At 41.2% G+C, this 20,893-nt stretch overlaps 1 protein-coding gene across 1 annotated transcript in view; it reads right to left on the bottom strand.

Moving 5' to 3' along the window:
• The window catches only part of LOC117479527 (IQ motif and SEC7 domain-containing protein 1-like), a 91,952-nt gene extending 72,863 nt beyond the window's left edge, over positions 1-19,089 (bottom strand). Inside the window, 2 exon segments of the mRNA XM_034126544.1 lie at positions 3,789-3,818; positions 18,483-19,089. Coding sequence (XP_033982435.1) covers positions 3,789-3,818; positions 18,483-18,742 — 290 coding nt within the window. The 5' untranslated portion in view covers positions 18,743-19,089.
• Between the last annotated feature and the right edge of the window lie 1,804 nt (positions 19,090-20,893).

Raw genomic sequence — 20,893 nt, 5'->3', positions numbered from 1 at the left:
TTCCAGAAGCATTTTCACCAGAGAAACGTTTTGTAGCTAAACTATTTCTAGCCAGGAACACAAGGATGCTAAACATTACAATTTCAAATGTTTACTACTCAAAGTTTACACCCCAAAAAATCTGATTCGTTTTTCAACAGATTTTATATAGTTTAAAATAAATTATCACAAGGATTCATTCTTTCCTTTGGAGCACTCCTGTCAGTGGGGATGCCACTAACATGCACATCTCTCGCTCTCTCATGCACACACACTGTTACTGCGATGATATGAACACAAAGACTGGCACACTTTTCCAGGCTGTGGCCCGCTGGATTTGCTTCAAATTTGTAATAGGACATTTAGAGCAGAAGAAAAGTGGCCTGGGGAACACAGACAGTAGAAGACCAAAGAAAAGGAACAGCCATGGCCTGGAAATGTTTTCAGTAAAACAGGGGACAGGCTCAGCTACACTCTGCTAAACTTGACTAGACTTGTGTGGGTCTTTAATGCCCATCAGATGCAGAGGAAGGGGCTGTAAGGATCCCACAGCGAGGCATCCCTACAGAGAGAAGCTGCAGATAAGGAGTGCATTTACCACTGACAGCAACCCATTTACTCTCTACATGCAAGCCATATTTCTCAGCTGTGTTTACAGCAATGATGGATTCAGGTTACAGTTTTAAATCAGCCCACATCTTACCTCAGCAGAGACAGCCCTACAAATCTCCAGCCACTAATGGCGCGTTTCCACTACATGGCCTCGCTCGGCCTCGCTCGGTATGGCTAGGCCTCGTTAGGACTGGCTCACTTTATGGCGCATTTCCATTACAGTTTAGGAACTGGGGTAGTATCTATAGTAACGCAGTGTAGGCGGAGCCGTGACGTCATCTTCAATGAGAACCCCAGAAAAACAACACAGCCGTTAGCTGTTAGCACTCAGAGCTCACAGCTCCTCATATCTGTTCAGAAACTAGACAAAAGTTAAACAAGTACAAACCACAGACTAACTGTGTCATGGCAAATACAGTCGCTGCTTTATTTATGTCTGTATAGGCCGTTGTTGTGAGTGTGGACGGTCGGAGCATATACTGCGTTAGCTTAGCCAATCTCCATTTAGACAACGCGCATTTTAAAAGGTTTTTCGCCTGCCGTCGGTCTGCAGACTTGTCAAAGCATTAATTCATGGTTTTTACTAGAGATGTCCCGATCCGATCACGTGATCGGGGATCGGAGCCGATCACGTGATTTTCAAAAGATCGGAATCGGGAGAAAAAAATCGGGGATCGGAATTTTTTTTTTTTTTTAATAAAATATTTTTCTTATTTTATTTAATGTTACAAAACAAAAATGACCATGTTCACGTCTTAAAGTCATCCTGAGGCCTTAGTTTTGGTTTAAAATTACACAACATCATGTATGTGTTGCTTCTTTTGGGCTTGTTTTCATAGACCAGAGGCCTGTACTACGAAGCTGGATTTTCGCTTAGCCGGCTAACTTCAGGGAAATCTCGGGCTTTCCGGTCCTACGACGCTGGTTCTCTTTTTAGCAGGCTAGATTTCCATGGTAACTTATGCTGAGCGGCAAACCTGCTCCGGAGCAGGTTAGGTGGCAGGCTAAGAGATCAACTCAGTGAAAGCACCGCCTGCTGACCAATCAGAGCTCCGTGTGCGGAGTTTAAAGCGATCAATTCATATGACAGGATAGAGGAAATACAGAAAAACTGCCGTTGCAGGAAAGACGGCCGGCAAAAATCAACTGACTGTGTGAACGTGAAAATTAATAGAATATCCCCTCCCATCTTCAGAGCAATCTGACTATTATAATATTAGCGTTAAGAAAGCTTACTTAAATATCTGCCACGACATAAGTAACCGGATCAGAGAAACATTAAGTACAGTCCGCGGCACTGTGAGTGCAGACGTCGATGTGTCCCATTATCATTCATATCATATCACATCATAATGTATCATATATTTCCTTATTTGAGTCAGCTTCTTGAGCCGTATCTGGCCGTGCAACACTCACAGTGTCACATACTGTATGCAGAAGTATTATTTAAGCAACACATTAAGTTGATGAAACACTCGAGTCAAATTCTCCTAATTAAAGTCAGATCCACTCGTGTCTTGGACGGGGCAGTGATTTCATAAACCTGTTAATGTACGCATTCAAACACTTTTTCTTTTACCAGCTGTATTCACCTTGCAGGTGCAGCTATGTGGCTTTTATCCTGGATAAAGTGTTTAAGTCATGGATGTTTAAAGTTTAACTTCTTCATATTTGACTAATATTAAAGTTCACTTTTCATTCAGGAAGTATGACGCTGCGCTGTCAGTACGCTTGTCCGTGTTTGAGATTGGTCGAATGCTCCAAATACCACCCATTTCATGTGAACGCGCACCTAACTAGATAGGACACTGCTGGCTTGAGCGATCCACTTGATAACCAGCGTCGTAGTACAGTTTAGCCAGAGCGCATATGTTTTGGATTGGGCCAACCGGCTAACTCAAACATATCCAGGTTAGGTTGAACCAGCTTCGTAGTACAGGCCTCTGGTTGCTTATTTCTCTCAAATCTGGCAACAGAGTGGGCAGGGCGCAGTGTCTAAAAGTAGCAGTAAGCTAACGAGAGGCTACGTTCAGCTGGTGACTCGGGACAGAGAAAATGTCAGGAGTTTGGAAGTATTATAAAATTGAAAGCGAAGGCAGTGTAACAGCCAGATGCAATGTTTGCAAGGCGGAGGTTCCGCGTGGTGGAAAGAACAGAGCTACGTTCAACACGACCAATCTAATACGCCACCTGAGAAACAAACACCAACAACAACACAACGAGTACACAGCGGCCATTCAGGTAACGGCACTGAAACAACCAACACTTTCAGAGACTTTTAAAAGGAAAGAGAAACTGCCCCAGAACAGTGAAAAGGCCAAAAAAATAACAGCCAAGATAGCTGAATTCATCGCGTTGGATGACCAGCCGTTATCTGTGGTGGAGAACGTGGGGTTTAAGGGACAACTTGAATGCTTTTCTCCTTTTTTTTCTCTTAATGCATTGCATAAAGATCGGATCGGGAAAAATCGGTATCGGCAGATTGTCAAAATCAAATGATCGGAATGGGAGCAAAAAAAGGTGATCGGGACATCCCTAGTTTTTACTAACCGGTATCAGTATGTTGTTACTTCGGCATCATTTTGAAACGTGTATTACAATTAAATCACGGTCAAATATGTCCATCTTGTTGTAGTTGTAGCCCCCTTGCCAGCGATGCTCTCTCTAGTTTAGCATACTCAGCCCGACTCAGCCTCGTTGTCTCTGGCCCTGGACCCACGATTTTATGAGGCCAGAAAAACTGTGAATTAGGACCCGCCGGCCGGTACTAGGCCAAGTGGAAACGCAACCAAAAACGGGCCGCTGACGTCACAGCCCTCTTAAACCGTGCTCCGCGCTGTAGTGGAAACGCGCCATAAGGTTCACACAGCGAACAAGCAAGTGGAATGTGACCTTGGACCACGCCTGACATCAAATCTCATCATTTCCTACACACGGTAATCTTCACTAACACCAGTAACATGCAGCACTCCAGGCCTGCCTCAATCCTCCACACAGAGGAAAGCCACTCAATCTGGCTAGGACCATGATGGATATTTGGCTTTACACACTCCACTCACAAGACTTATATAACACTATGTTGTCACCAAAGCCGTTCCCATCAAAGGCACAGGATCGAATAGTGTTTTATGAAAGAATAATCATGAAGCTTGGGCAGATGTACAATCCTGAGCAGATGAAGGTGGACATTGACATACCTGACCATTCTGGAAGAGTCACATTCAGACCTGGAAGACAGAAAAACACCGGTTCATTGATTTCTTTGAGCAGGTAAAAACTAAAATGCTGCAGTACTGTCAGTAGTGCAGCTAAAGACATGCACGGTAACAAAACGCCTCATTGAGCACCATCTCTTGATTCAGCAAATTCATTACAGCAGCAAACTTCTGGCAATGAGGGCTGCAGCACTTTGGAACAAATCAATCTGGCATCATAAAAAGTGACTACAACTGAGATGACTTTCATAAAATTAGACATTGATATTCCACTGGGTGTGTGTGCTTGTTGTAATGTCTTCGCAGATAAAAAAAAGCTTTCTTTTGGATTTGATTAAACTCTTTGGTCGTTTGTACATTATTAGTGCTATCAGTAACACCTGTGCTTCTCATATCTTGTAGGAACATTGTTATTATGGCATACATCATGTGCTCTCCATGTCCGTGATGCAGTTTCATTGGCACTTTTAGAAATAAACTGACGCAAATGGCAATCCAAGAGCAAGGAAAGTACTCTTTACACCAGAGAAATAAAACGTAGCCCGCTCTGTGAACCATACGTAGCACTAAGGGGCAATAAAGCTGCTGCATGGCTGCATCAGAGAAAATGTATTAGCCTCCTAGTCACCTTTTCTCATTTATCACATGGAGGAAACAATGAGGTATTCATGTTGAAAAACAGTGACTGATATATCATTAAGGCTGTAGCTGCAAAGGAAGGGTTGTTCTGTTCAGCTTTGTGTTGGTGTTGGCTTGAAAACATAGCTTATATAAGGCTGTGTCTAATTCTCTGTCGGGTTCATCCTCCTACAGTACCTCATCACTCTTAGTTACCTTTTTTGTATTTTTTCTGTCCCCCGTGTACATATCGCTTCACTCCAGAATCTCTTGCATTACCTAAACACCTGCTTCATATGGTCTGGTCTATATTGACAAAGATGTTTAAAGCTTTCTTTAATAATTCCATAAAGCACTGAACAAACTTGATATGGCTGGTGTCTTCATTAGAGCAAACCCCATTACCACTGTGGAGTTAGGTTGAAGTGAAAACTAGAGCTGGGTCAATATAATGCAGTGGTAGGATGAGATTCATTGACACACATGCTGCAGTCCAGATCCAATGGCAATTACTGAAGCTATCGATTGCTGTGTATACAATGCATCACTGAAAGAAATGATTGGACCAAAACCATATTTCACAAGTGTTTTGCTGAATGATATGTCTGTCTGTTATGCTGCTTGCACCCGGCGATGCAAACTGAACATCCTCAGAGGAGAACAAAACAAGACAGAAGTGGTCAGAACCCTGGACAGCTCCTCGTCCGGAAAAAGGCCCTACTACTACTACTACCACTACCACTACCACTACCACTACTACCACCACTACCACTACCACTACCACTACCACTACCACTACTACCACTACCACTACCACCACTACTACCACTACCACTACTACCACTACTACCACTACCACTACCACTACTACTACTACTACCACTACTACTACCACCACTACCACCACTACTACTACCACTACCACAACACAGAAATCCTGATCTGGTTCATGCCTACATTTGTTAGCTTGGCACATACTGCAAGACCTTCACACTATACAGAAAACAGATGTACACACTGCGGGGTGTCATCATTCATTGGTGTTTAAGTGGAACTTCATCACTTTATGCACTTGATGTCTCAGCCGCTGGCTTGATAAGTTTATGCTGCAGGTGACAACAGAAGCGTACTTTCCTTTCATTTATCTTCTCCTTTTCATGAAATGTGTAATACTTGCAGTACTGCAATTTGCACGAGTTGACACTTTCAGTGACACAGAATCAATAGAGCTCAGCCTGAACTACTAGCAGCTGCACTGATTGAATTTGAGTTAAATTGCTACACTTTTAGTATAACCTTGGACCACAGTAGGTTAAAACAAAGTGTAACAGCTCTTTGAGAATGTATGTGTTATAAGAGAGAGGCGCATTGATGGAGTGTTAATTAGCTTTCAGTCTAGACAATGCTCATTTTTGTATTCATGAATTTGACTGCCTTATCTAAGCAGAATCAATCCCCCTGAAGATGATAGAAACCAGTTTTTATTCTGCAATGCACGGAAACATTGGCTACTGAGGTTGCAGGTGCATTCCCAATGCCTTCTGAATAATGAATGAAATGCCAAGTCCCATTGGAGGTATCATTCAGCAGGAAGGCCTCCCCAAAATACGAGATTGGTTTCGCCGACGGTGGCCCACAGAGAAGGGAATCTCCGTTGGCTGAATTAAGACTTCAAACCAGCTGCTTCCTTCAAACTACATTTACACTGCTGTCTCGACGGTCGTCTCCAAATTGCCCTTTGACTCACTTTGTTAAACTATGCGTGTCCTTTGCATGTTGTACATTTGTGTCCATTTTCTCTTATGGCTGTGTTGCAATGAGGACAGCCTGTTTCCTGTTGTGAGGGAGGAAACGGACAGAGGGCACACCCAGCACATAAAATGCTGACTCAGAGTTTATCAATCTGCCTTTCTCCAAGAGTAAGTGCAACTGGACACGGCTGCAGAAGTGCACCAGTCTGCTCATTTAATCATAGCTTCCTGCCTGGCTTCAAATAAACATCACACACTGTAGGCCGCACAACTGCAACGATTCACACGTCATCCTCTCGTTGCCAATGCATCCCTGTTTCCAGCCTATTTTTAGTATGATCATTGCTGTACTTTCAAATGCAGCAGCATGTAGGCTGTCATAAACGCTTGGATACTTTTGCCTAAAGCTGTTTTGCTTCCCTCGCCTCTTTCAGGAAAGACCTGCTCCAACGTAATTATAAACCCATTATTTGTTTTTCGCTGTAAAATATTGAGTAGGGTTTAGCTTTGAAGAAGTGGCTCCGCGCACTTCATTACATTACCACCCTTATTATGGCGATAGGAAAAAGTCTAGTGCTATTAAAATAAAGGAAATGCATGTGTGGCTATTTCCTTTTCTGAATACACAATAAAATCTGAGGTAATTACAGTTTGTCCAAGATGTATGATTGATGACATGTTTTCCAAAGTTTTTAAGCCTTTACTGGAGATCTTATTGCATGCACAACATTGCTTTATTTATCTCGTTATCTTACATTCCTTTTGCCTAATATTTCACATCCTTCTACTTTCAAATCAGGGCACACAGCTTTAACGTCATCCTTGACTATGCTGGAGGAAGAAACAGCAGGAAGTCCATTATGAACTTTCACTGAGTCCTCAACTGAACTGTTTATATCAGAGTTATTTCCAAAGTTACCCAAACAGTTATTGGGTTAGCTGAATATACTGTGCCATTTAGCCGCAACCGTGACAGTCATGAAACGCTTCAAGATTTAGCAAGCAAACCCCTCCAAGCTGTGATGAAAAATAATAAATCACACTGAATTTACAAACCTCTCTTCTAAAAACAGAATGGCACTTCTTGCAATTTTGTGGCTCTGGCCTCAATTCACTGCAATGTCACCAAGAGATCAATGGCTTGAACCTGTGGCCTGTTATAACAGCTCATTCGCACTGACAGCTTCCACATAGGGATACTGTGAGGCTTGACGTTCTTTTGCAGTATTTCATAGTTATTGTTGGTATATTATAAGATCCACTTTTCCCAAAAAGAACACTGCAGTCGAGTGAACCTGTTAAGGCCCCGGCGGGGGCTACGGGCTTCTTTTCACTAAACTGTGTCTCAGGGCTTCTTAACATTTAATAAACTATGAATGTGTCATACCCACCTAACGGGAAGAAACTCAGCTAACTGGCGATGCAAACCATTTTTACCGAAACAAAACACAAGTCTCACAAGAAGCGTCTAAATGAGCCCTGAGCGAAGAAATGCTGACGCACTTAGCAAAGAACTCACGGTATAAATACTTTATTACTTATTGGATCTGCACAAACAAGATATTAACTAGTAAACTGAGATTCCACAGATTCTAGAAATATAGGTATCATCACTGTGCGATCAAAACTCGTGACAGGGGAAGCAAACCCAGACATCACACGACGTAGCTTTACGGAGGAAACGCGGTTCTTAGTCTTACCTTTTGCTGTTTCTTATCAAAAGTCGTGTTCAATGGCATCAAAACGATATAAATGCGGCTGAAGGTTAATCCATAGGTTAATCCAATGTGTCCGTGTCACTTTGAAATGATTACTGATAATCCATCAGCAATAAACCAATTTTTCAGTTTTCAGAGCGTAACATAGCTTTCGGTTTGGACAAACTGTGTGCGCATCACTCTCACTCCTTATTTGGTAACGTGTAGGTGGATTTAGGAACTTCCCCTTCGATTCTATTGGCTCTAACGGTTCAAAAGAGATGTCAATCACCAAAATCGACCGAGGGGGGCCTTAGATATAGAAAATGCACCCAAATGACCCCAGAAGTGTTTGATTTTTTCTAAACCTCTCTAAAAAGGTCAAATGTCACTTGTTTTGCATAAATCTTGATACAGGGTACTTATTATATGTTATAGTTTTGATTCCTAAAGCTTTTAGTCTACTAACCCATCATTCAAGGGTGGTTTTCACTATAAGTAATTTTTTTGTTTTTGGACGGACACTATAATTTACATTTTTTTACTATGTTCAATCTGAATTTACTTTAAAATAAAAACACCTATATTGATTCTGACTTTTTTCTACATCCAACTCACAGGTTTATCATCGCTTTGAGAAAAAAGATTATTAATTTACCCCTTTTAGAAGTGAAGATATAGTCATTTGTTCTGGGAATGTCATTTTCGAGCCTGAGACCTGGAAAACAGGCTTGGGGCTTAACAGGTTAAAGGACGTTACAGTGTTTGATGTAGATTTTGCTCTTGCCTCTCTGATGAAGTGCATACATGTGTGCCTTTATGCCTGCTTCTTTTAGGACTTTCTCAGCCCAGTGCATAAATGAAGGGCATTCATCAATTGTTAGGCTCCTCAGTGCATCACATTCTTATGACATTCATATTACTGAGACCTAAATGATCTGTATTAAATCAGCAACTAATTACAGGCAGAAATGTGTCTGGCTAAGCAGATCTAATGAGCCAGTCCAGTCCTCTGTAGTGGTTGGCTTCTCATGGTGCTGTCAAATTATGTATCTCTAAGGAGCAAGTGATGCGTGACCCCGACTGGCTCTCTGCCCCAGCAATACCACACTTTACACAAATACACATTTGTATATGACTCTGATAGCTGCTCAGAAAAGTCCATCTTCTTCCTTCGCACAATTTCATTTCTCAATCTGAACTTATCTGACTTTACCTTAATAGCCAATGTATTATTCAGACAAATGCCAAGGAGCATGATATCTACTGACCCTGTCACTGATCAGTATTGTTTTAAAGCCCGGAGCATTCTGGGTTGATTTTTCGCTTATCTCAAGCCAAAAAGCCTAGTGGCAATACTTTACCAAGCTCTATTCACAGTATTTCAAATGTAAATACAATCAGAAATGTCAATATTCTGTTTTTAAAAGGATCTGAACCTCAAGTCGATCCTCTTCATGATGAAAAGGTAAAATCGAACTTCTTCCAACCTTAACTCTAAGCACCTGGCCTCACACAGACAGCTGGTTACAAGAAAACGTGCACTCTTGCTTCATTCCTGAACATATTGCTTGGATTTAGATCAGCCCGCAAAATCTCCGGGGCTACACAGAACTTAGACGGCAGTGCACACCAGCAGCAAAAGTTGAGTGAAAGCAATGGAAACGGTTGATACTGCAAGTCATTCACTCAGCCAATGGAGGGAAGACACTATACAAACTATAAGCATTAAAACTAAACCCAAAAATAGGCTAAATCGGATTTCACGCTGCAGACATTTCAGTACACTTATTTGTTGTTAAAGGCCAAGCAAGCTCTGAGGAAGTCCGTGTTGGACATCTATCTGTGATGACTAAGAGCAGTGGCGCCTCATCTGTGTTTAGCTGTTGACTCAGCCTCCACCTCATCACCGATCCACACATATACACACATCAGATACACACCGCACACCCACTTGGCAGAAAACTAGTGGCAGCATTTCAAACAGCTCTCCACAGGTACTATGCTACAAATTGCCTTCGATTCAGCTGCTGCATCAGCTGGTTTTGACAGCTGCCGGGTGGATAATTGGTTCAACTGTGAACGAATAAAGGATGAACAAGCAGGCGTGATTTGGCCTTGTGGACCTTCAAAATGTGATGCTTTAGTGTTGATCACAGTTTGTTATGGTAATTGTTAAAAGAGAGTAGAACGAGATTTGAAGATGTAGCTAGTTTAAAGTAAAAAGGATGAAAAGTAAACAAACACCGCAGTTCCACTACAGCGCGGAGCTCGCTTTAAGCGTGCCGTGTCGTGCCGTACCCGTTTTTGGTTGCGCTTCCACTAGGCCTAGTTACGGCCACTTTTTCACCTCTTTTCTGGCCCGACAAAATTGTGGTTCTATCGGGGCCAACAAACAGGGCTGAGTCGGGCTGAGTATGCTAAACTAGAGAGAGGAGCGCTGGCAAGAGGGCTCCAACTACAACAAGATGGACATATTTGACCGTGATTTAATTGTAATACACGTTTCAAAATGATGCCGAAGTAACAACATACTGATACCGGTTAGTAAAACCATGAATTAATGCTTTGTCAAGTCTGCAGACAGACGGCAGGCGAAAAACCTTTTAAAATGCGTGTTTTTCTAGATGGAGATTGGCTAAGCTAACGCAGTATATGCTCTGACCGTCCACACTCACAACAACGGCCTATACAGACATAAATAAAGCAGCGACTGTACTCGCCGTGACACAGGCAGTCTGTGGTTTGTACTTGTTTAACTTTTGTCGAGTTTCTGAACATATATAAGGAGCTGTGAGCTCTGAGTGCTAACAGCTAACGGCTGTGTTGTGTTTCTGGAGTTCTCATTGAAGATGACGTCACGGCTCCGCCTACACTGCGTTACTATAGTAACTACCCCAGTTCCTAAACTGTAATGGAAGCGCAGCATGAAGTGAGTCGGCCCTGTTAAGGCCCAACGCGGCCAAGCCGTACCGAGCCGTACCGAGTGTGGCCGAGGCCGACCGTGTAGTGGAAATGCGCCAAAAGTATGCATCAGATTGAAGAAATAGAAATATATTATGTTGGATTTTCTCACTATCGCCCCCAAAAAAGAGAAATTGAGAACATTTGAGGAAGGGTTATAAAAGAACAAAGCTAACTATGTTAACAAACAGAGTATTCATTCATGGTAATATGTTCCTTGTAGTGCTGTATCCTTTAGGAATTATAGCATTAAATAGCATTTAGCATTGTAAAAAAGAGCACAGCTTTGCATTACAGTCTTCTAACATATTGTTTTAATTAAATAAAAGTTAAAATGTTTGGAAATAAGCTTGTACACTTCTTTACCCAGAGTTGACAAGAATGATACAACTCTATTGGCTGTACACTAAATAGGAAGATACCACTAGTAACCGTCTAGCTTAATTTAGACTTTAAAAGAGGATAAACAGTTAGCTAGTTCTGTTTAAAAAGGTAACAAAAGCCACCACCAGCACTTCTAAAGCTCACTGTTTTACATTTTATATCTTTGTTTTTTAAGTGGTACACACAACAGACCTAGCTAACATACCTAGCTATCAGGCTGCTAGCTTAAACTTCTAATTTAGTGTACAGACATTGATTCACCCGAGTTGTGCATTTTTTTCGTAAATAAGGTTTTCGTTAACATTCAGTTACTCACCATAAGGAGTGTGTTCAGCTCTGGCATTTGTAAAGGTAAACATCCTGCATGCTGTACATCCATGTGTACTAGCTTGCAATCTTATTTCTGTCTTTGCTAGCACGTTGCTATATTGTGGCTCGCTAACACCCCTTGTGGAGAAGTGATATAGTGAAAGCATTGACAGGACTGTGTATCACATGCTTCTACTTGTGAGTGATAGCAGACAAAACCAAAGGGCCATTCATAAAAACATTGCTTCATAGTGCTGTTAGTGGTCAATAACTGAGAAGGGTTCTATTAAGTCTCATTTAGATTAAAATTAACATCTATATTTTAGATCATAATTTAAACAAATATTAAATTAAACTACGTTAATGTTGTGAACATTATGATTATTTTGATTCATGAATTTAGCATGATCACGGTGTAATTTTTAAAGAGTATTAACAGATACTAACTGTAGGCTTGTACATCTCTGCAGCACCACATTATCTTGGTATTTTGACAGATATGTTGCCCTTAACAAATATTCCAACTGCTATGATTTGGAAATTGCACAGAACATATTTTATTAAAATTCAGATTGATTGTTCCGCTGTAAATTAATCTAAAACCGTGGTGCATGGTGATTTAAACGTAATTTGGTAGCCTGAATCACACTAAGCTGTACAATACGACCACCATTGATGTGGCCTACTGTATAACACACCATCAAATAGAGGTAACATGGCTCGTTAAAGCCATCATTACCGGTTCTCATGGGACAATCATCAACATGAAAGGACACAAACCAACCTTAAGTCTGTATTAATGGCCCTGATTGAGGGAACGAGAGGTCAGCGGTGCCTGGCTTCCCTCCAGCATGACTGTGGCTCACTGAGAGGGAGGCACAGTCCACTACACATAAAGGCAGCCTGCAGTTGATTTTTTGAGTGCACGTTGAAATTTGTCTTTGGACATTGCTTGAGATTTATAGGTGGGTCTGAATGCAAATCATCCCTGCTGGGACATTAATCTATAGGGGTATTCCATTAGAGGGGGCTATGCTGGAGAGAGGGAGTTTGTGTGCTCGTAAATTTGGTTTGGCACACTGATTGTTCAGCAGATCGTTGGGTAAATGAGTGGATGCCGCCAGCCACGAGAAACAGCTTTCTCCATCATGCTATTATTTTCTGCCAAGGGGTCCCAAAACACATGCTAAAGGCATTACACTGGCTTGGGGTGAACTATTTATGACCGTGCCAATCTCCAGTCTACAGGCTCGATCCAGGGGACTTAGTGAGGGCACTTGAGGTTCTTTAGGCAACAATTTATGCTGAAGAATAAAACACCAGAGACGTTAGAGAGATAATTTAGTACAAGACAAAATCAAAAACCTCAAAGAACCTCTATCAAATACTTCAATATCTATTGATTAACTCCACTCGACTATTAACTCCTCTGGCTTTATTCCATCTCATCAGGAAGTACTGTGTAACATCAATGTTAACACAGATCACTGTTGTAATGAGATGAATGAAATATAATGAATCACCTTACATATCAACAAGAATTCAGATCATTGAGATCAAAACGCAGTGTAAATTAACAGGTTTACATCTGCATATGCAACAATTATAATTTAAAATGTCATCAAAATGTCATTAAATCTAATTCCATATATGTTTCTCTTCTTTGTCTATCAAAGGTTCTCCTCAGATGATGATGTAAAATGTATAAGTCTGACCAACGGTCTAAAGCCTGATGTTAATAAGTTAACAGTAAGAGGAAAAACAACAAATCCTCGTTTTTGAGAAGCAGGAATCAGAAAATCACTTTTTTGAACAATTAATGTAAAAGAGTTGCCTTTTATTTTGTTGATTTACAACTTGAATATACGACCAAAAGTTGCAGCTCTACTCTTAAGCAAAGATAGGGAAAAGAAAATCCAACATATATGAAGGAAGCATAAACCCATTTTACTAACCCTGCAACAAAATGCATCCCAATTTTGAATAAAGTGAAAATGAAGCCTCAAAACAGAAATGAAACAGGCATTATTATCACATAAATACTAAGACAGATCACTGCTTAGACAACAACGGAAAACACGTGTTTTTCAAACATCTTCCCAAATCTTGTATTTGCATAATCCTGCAGCTGCTTTAACTTTCCAAACACATTTAACTGCAAGCCTTGAGCATCAAAGCAATGATAGCTTATTAGCAACTGAATACATGCAATGAATGTAAACCACTCTACATAAAACGGATATACTTTTTGCACTGCCTGCGGATGAGACTTTACATGTTTGTTTGTTTTTATGTCTTATTTCTTTGTCACATTATGGCATATATCCTGCCTGAGATCTGGCACAGAATCAACAACTCAGGAGCTTTGCTGTTCATTCATCAGCATTCAAACATTCCTATTAGCTCGATTAGGTTATTAACAGGGAGAGAGTTTGAGTAGGCAATGACGTGTCATCAATATTTGATTACTTATGCCTCTTTCCCCACCGGGAGTTATACTAAATTAAATGACTGCATGAATCCTCAACTTCCACAAACCACCACAGCCCTCCTCAGCCTATTTGAGATACAACTCTGAATAAAATGTTATTGGGAAATGCCTGCATTTGTTCAGCAAACAATGAATATCAAAGTAAGGATACTGTTTTAGTACATTTAGAAAAACCTTTTTTTTTATACAAAGCTGTGCAGAAAATGACACTTCAGCTCTTTGTCAACTACAGCTGAAGAGGTTATCTCTCCAGCCATCACATCAGCGTCCCAAATATTGTTTGCGCTCGGTTGGCTAGCCATGCCTGGGAAAAAAGTTTGAATACTAAATGTGGGCTGGCAGATGCATCCACCAACACGAGATAAGAAGTGAAAGCGCTCGTGCACACCATTCCACTTGAAACCCCAGAGGACAGGTCGGGATCCCCGTGGATCCACTTAGATTAAACCACCTGCCTCTCCTGCATAATGCACAAAAAAACATTTAGGGGATTTCACTTTTTGTTTCATTTTACAACGTATCACATTCACTGACTTGACATACAATACGTGCGTGTGTTGAAAGTCTGCTAAAGCCCTAAAGTCAGTAAGACTTAACCGCCCGTGAAGAGTCATTTATCACTAATGTGTGCTTCAAAAACTTGCAACCTAATCTGGTATCACTTGTCATTTCATTCCTAAGTGAGCACAAGGGATACAAGTAACTGTAGAGCACTGTTGAAAAGAAACTGCATAGGGTCAACAAAAATATGGCTAGACTAAAAGGCTGACAAGGCAGGCAACTCGGGAGCCATAAACAGAAGAAAACTGGTCTTTGATTGCTAATTCTTGCTAAAGTGCAAAACGAACCATCAGTTTAAATGAACTTTAAGTTGAACTCAAGGCACTGTGAACTAAGAAGTTTAACTTTAAATTAAGAGAAACCAATCAACTGCCTCTCGCAGATTCTTCACCCAGCAGCCTTGGGGTTACAATTTACAAGGTGGACAACTTTATTGATCATCATAGGTCAGAACACACTAGGATGACTTTCGATACCTGCACAGCAATGCTGCATCCTTAAAACCTGACCGACAATGTTACCCAGGAGCCGGTTCTGCAGAGTTCACAGAGGAATCTGTTGACTTGGCACCACAGGTTGCACTATCAGATGTGCATCACATTTCCTGCTCTCTGCACATTGTTTCTAAAAGAGGGTAGATGGAAAAACTGTACAAACAACATACAGGGAAAAGCATGCTTTTACAGGCAACCCAAGATAGCAGAAAACTATCTTATGTATCATTCAGTAGCAGAAACACTTTATCTGCCACTTGTTTTAAAACAGAACATGACTGTTATACATGGTGTACGATGTTCTGCTTGTTGTCCTTCCTCTCTTTCCATGATCAGGTCAGTTAGCATTGGAATCGTGCCAAATGAGAACTGACAGCACAGTGTACCACTATTTGCTTAAAGTATGAAAAAAGAACACAACCTGAATTCAAGATAACTGTAATACAAATACATCATACATACATCATACTAGACAGAAAAAGGAAGCAAAGGCAGATAATAGCTTCCAACTGACAGATGTCTGGATTGTATTTAGATCCCTATATACATATTATATGACAGACTGCATGCATTAAACAGAGAGAGAATGTAAAGGTTATAGATTTAAGCTTGAAAACACACAAGAAAGGAATACAAAAGCAGAAAAACATCTTGGTGTAAAGCAAGTCCTGTGAGGCTGTGAATGCAGTTCCAAGAAACATAACATAATTTGGCTTTATTGCATACACTCCCCGTATCCCCTGACTATATTCTACTTGTAATAAAAAGTGTTAACACACAGTAAGAGCCTATCAGCTAGATCTTGCCACAGTTCAGTAAAATACAGTTCCCCTTGTTTTCAGTCTTTTCGCTAAGCTAACTGACTGGAGTATCATACTTAGCATTCAGACATGTGGTTGGTATCCAGCTTCTCATCTAACTTGAGGCTGGAAAGCAAATAAGAATATTTCCCCAATCTATAAAACAATTTATTTCACAGGGGACTGATGGCTGCAGGGACTTTGTTAAATTGGTCTACTTTTGTCTTGTGGATAGCAAACTATGGCAAAACTATGGTGTTCAAGACCCTGAACGGGCTACGAATGGTTTTCCATCGTACTAGCAAGCTAATAGCAGTTATTTTATGTAACTGCTTGTTCCTGCTTCAGGTCTTGATTACATAGCAAACGTGACAACCACCATGTGAAGAGCAAAAGGACATGCTTGACTGCATAAAGAGAGCTGTGTCAACATGTTTGTCTTAATGTCAGAAAAACTTAAAATTGTTATGTCACTGGCAGCAGACTGGAAGCAGACTTGCTTACACTAATGTCATGTCTTCATTCTGAGATAATGAATACAAAGCCCAGGTCTGAAGTGGTTCTGTTTGAGCTGTTTTCGGATAGTGTTGTTATTCAGGCTTTTGATCGCTTATGAAATATGAATCTATATTTACATGTTTGCGACAAGGTCAATATGTCTTTCAAGATAAAAAATTGCAGGTACATATAACATTGTGGTTTCAGGTGTTTGACACTATTAAATATGGTAACATTTTAAATAACAACTACATGACAAATTACATTTTCATGAATAACTGAATACTGAACAACTAATCTTCGTCAATGAAGTATGAAGAAATATTAAAGTTTACTGCCACAGTAGCCACTCTATTTAGACTAAATATCAGCATGCTATTTTTTAAATGTTTACCATGTTCGGGATTTTAGTTTAATGTGCTAACATTTTATCATTAGCAAAGCAAAGTACCAGTGAGGCTGACAAGAATGTCATTAGTTTTGCAGGTAGGGTATTAACTCATTTGCTCCTAAAATGGCTTAAAATAATAAATGTCCAAAACAAGTCAACAGAGCTTTTTAACCTCAGAGCAGCTGCTCAGAACTCTCTTTGGAAGTATGTCAAAAGCAGATTAGTAACAGATCCCTATGGGTAATCCTGGGAATCCCTCAGGAAAACCAGAAATAAATCTAAGAAACAGACATTTGGGATGCTATGGATGGCTCTTGTCACTGTTTACCCGACCTCTTCGAATGGCAAATAAATGGATGCAAGACAGTTTATTTTCAAAGTTCATTATTACCTAATTTTCTCCATGCTAAATGACCTTTGCAAATCTTGAAATATATATTTGACTGCACTTAAATGTCCTCCATAAACCCCACTTTACATGATTAACAGCTGTCATATTCCATCGGGTTCATCACAGGCTCCTCGCTTACCTCGGTGTCATTCTGCCAGAGCTGGACTGAAATAGTGTTCAGACACTGTGACCGTACAGAATGAGAGATAGTGACAGACTGATTTTCCAGAGAAATAACACAGAATACTCTGTAGTGCCGAGAGAGATTTATAAAAAGGTCAGTGTTATAGTACGTCCTCTTCTGATGAGTCTGGTTTTATCAGCCACCAAAGCCACACAGTCTATGACTCATCAGTATTGATTTGCTACCACTGATCTTCATGACACAAACACGCTCCTGGACACAAAGATCAAGCATGATCAAATGAATCTGCACACTGTCAAAAGTTGAGTTAAATGTCTGCATGCTGAGCCATTTGGAGATATGACCAACAGAGTGTGAACACAGGACTATGCAGGGAGGTTAATCTTGATGATGTGCCTGAACAGCAAGTTTTTTTTTAACTGCACTCCTGATATAATGCTCCACTACATTTGGCCTACCTACTCTGCTCTGCCTGGGGCTTAACCCACTGCCTGCAGATAGGGCCAGCCCTCAAACATAATTGCATAATGGATCCATCCCAAGAATGTGCCCTTTTTTCAGGTTTGTAGCTATTGTATTCCATTTATCATGGATAAATGTGCCTGTCCACGCACATGACATCCTTGTGTAAGACCACAGAGGGCTAGAGCAAAGGCATAGTTGACACTACTGTCATGCTGAAGTTACAGAACCTGAAAAACATCTGATTCTGAGTACGAGTCTATAATCTACAGCACATCTTATACTGAAATGTATCTGCTAAATATCCCATACATATTGACATACATCTTACACTCTCAAAGGCAACATGAATCAACTGTACTGGGAATTCATCTGTTGGGAAACTACAGGTTTACCTGGGTGCTTTGGAAATTCTCTCTTGCATATGATCAGTAAAAGCTATGCTGTCCAACAAACCCCATTTTCTACCGTGCGTAATCCCAGGACCTATTTTCCATCAGCAAATATCAGTAAAAGCATCTGATGCCAAAGTAGACTAACGTTAGTTGCAACTGCGGATCACTGTGTGGCAGTGTTGGACCTGAACTAGTTGGGCTCTGCTTTGGCAATAATTACTTTAATCAGGTACATTATTCTAACTTTAAATCCATGAAAATAATGCAGTTCAACAGGGATGATTTAACTTTAATAAAAGCAATACCAGACGAGGTTTTGTCTTACTTTTCCTGTGTGATATGTTCCTTTATGGCCCCCAGGGTGAGCAGGCTGTTGGTGCCTTGCAGCAGCCTGCAGTTCGCCAGGTGCCGCTTGTACTGCTCCTTCAGACAGCCGTTCTCCGAGCACAAGTCGGACACTTGCTGCTCCAGCTCCTCGATCCTTTCCCTCTGCCTCTCCAGCAACTCCTGCTGGGTCTCGATGATCTTGTTAAGCTCCTTCAAATATTCCACAGCCCTGGTAGGGTTCTCGGTTGGGTTTTCCATGTCGCTCCGCTGTGGTTCCCTGCTGTATCACAGAATGGTTCCGTGTAGTCCAGACCGGGCTTAAGCGCAACAATTCACCGGGTTGCGCCTTTTACGCCTCGCCATTGTTTTAAGTCCGTGTGGGTGATCATTCAAATAAATAGTCCCTGTACGCGCGTTTAGAACTCCTTTAAACCCACAAAACTAAAAGATCCTAATCACGTACCAAGCTGTAAATGTCAAATGATCAATCAACCAGAATGTGACAGACTACATTATGAGGATCGAAGCTGGCTCTCCGTGAAGTCCTGTTCCCCCATGTTGGCAGCACGCTATGACATTTTGTGTGAGGCACCTTTAGCTCCATGCTGCTCCCGTGACTTTTCGTAAACAGACGCTGGCTGTCAAGTGGGCGGGGTTAGCAAGTTTTATGAACCTGCAGGTCGCAATGAGCGCAACAATAGCTTTGCAGCAGCTGGATGAGGGGAGGTGGGTTTGTCCCTCAGTATACTCAAAATACTGTCTCATGTCCTTTCAGCACGTGTTTTCTGCATGTATGCACACGAACACACACCCTCCCCTCTATCACACTCGTATTGGAAACAGAACAACTTTTGCTTTATATTCCGCCTGTGCTTAATGCTGGTGGTGCTGCGTCTCTCCTGCAGAGTTGTTTAATATGCTGTCTATGTGATGCCGTTTCAACAGCAGCAGACTGTTCCCCCCTCTAGTGAAATGATCCTAATAGCAGGGAGCAGCGTGGGTTAGTGTTTGAATCAAAAATGAGTTTACTGTTCAACACATGTGTGGCAGAGGCTGCAGTGGTCCCAAGGGTGCACTGAGAGAGCCAACTGCAGCACTGCCTGAGATACAGAGGCTGATGCTGGAGTTGTATCTGTTATAGCCCCATCTGCCCTGCTTTGACAATTAAGATTCTTGTAGGATTTCTATTTCTGAAATGGGACTTAAAACTGTTACGTCTTTAAAATACACAGCCTGTGAAGCAGAAAGAAAAAACCTTGTGTAGTATTACAGACATGAGAGGGAAATCAGTGACTGAGACTGAGTGGCAGTTTGCATTATTCTCTCTTCTCCCTGTGTCTTGAATCGCTCCCCAATGGCTGACTTTCTTATCAAAGTAACTTACACACTCACACTTAAGAATAAGCCTAATTGTCAAAAAACTCACAATATTTTCATATGCACTTCCTTCATAGGGGTCCCTTTTCTCTTTTGAAATTTTTTTGAAAGTTGATTTGAGGTTTTGTATGCCTGAATGCAGTCACAGCGCAAACACACAGGGTGAATGCTTTATCCATGAAATTGAGGGTGTTACCTTTATGGCAGGCTTCACCACGTGAAGGCTGCACTTGGATGATTTGTGATAAGTTATTTAATGTGGAGGCAGAGCTGAAGCAAACCACTGTGGGAGGCTGTTTAAGGACATGGAGTACAGATGGGCTACATTAGCTTGTTTTTCTGGTTTCAAATTTACGTGGCAGGAAGCCAAGGACCGCTGCAAGAGCCTTGACCTGCCACCCAAATTATATACAACACAGCCATTAACAGCCAAAAGTCACAGGGTGGTGCATGTCAACACTGCCAAAAGCAATGCTTAATTCTCAGTTCATTTCTAGAGATTTATACAACACAGAAGCGGCACACACCATCATAAGGTTAATGTCTTTGTTTTGTGCCCTTAGCAATACAAAACTGCCAACCATTACAAGCAGTGTCCCAGGGAAAGGAGACCATGAGCCCACATGCACATCACTGCATCGTTTTATACTTGCTAAAGTGTCCTCTGGTGAGCTATTGAATCCCTTCCAGCTCTAATGTTGCTGTTCCTCAACTGACCTTGTGTTTTAAAGACAGAAAAGAGAGGAGAACGAAAGAGATAAAAGCAGTATCGCAAAGAAATCAAAATCTGCCATATTTATATTTTTCTAGTGAAATTGTTCATGCAGCTCCATTGGTCAACTTACAATAGCTTTAGGAGTTTAGGAAGTACTGAACCTTATGACTTGTGTGGATGAGGCAGGCCAGCAACCATTAACGCCTTCCAAAACAAAAATCCATGTCATTATTATGCTCCTGGGCTCTCTTTCCTTCCTCTGGCTGACCGCTCAGATGCCTGTTCTGTACCAGTGCGGGTGCCAGCCAGAGAGATTT

Source organism: Trematomus bernacchii, unplaced genomic scaffold (assembly GCF_902827165.1).
Source record: "Trematomus bernacchii unplaced genomic scaffold, fTreBer1.1, whole genome shotgun sequence".
NCBI lineage: Eukaryota > Metazoa > Chordata > Actinopteri > Perciformes > Nototheniidae > Trematomus > Trematomus bernacchii.
Note: the sequence above shows the minus strand (reverse complement) of the source record. Positions and strands in the feature narration are given on the sequence as shown.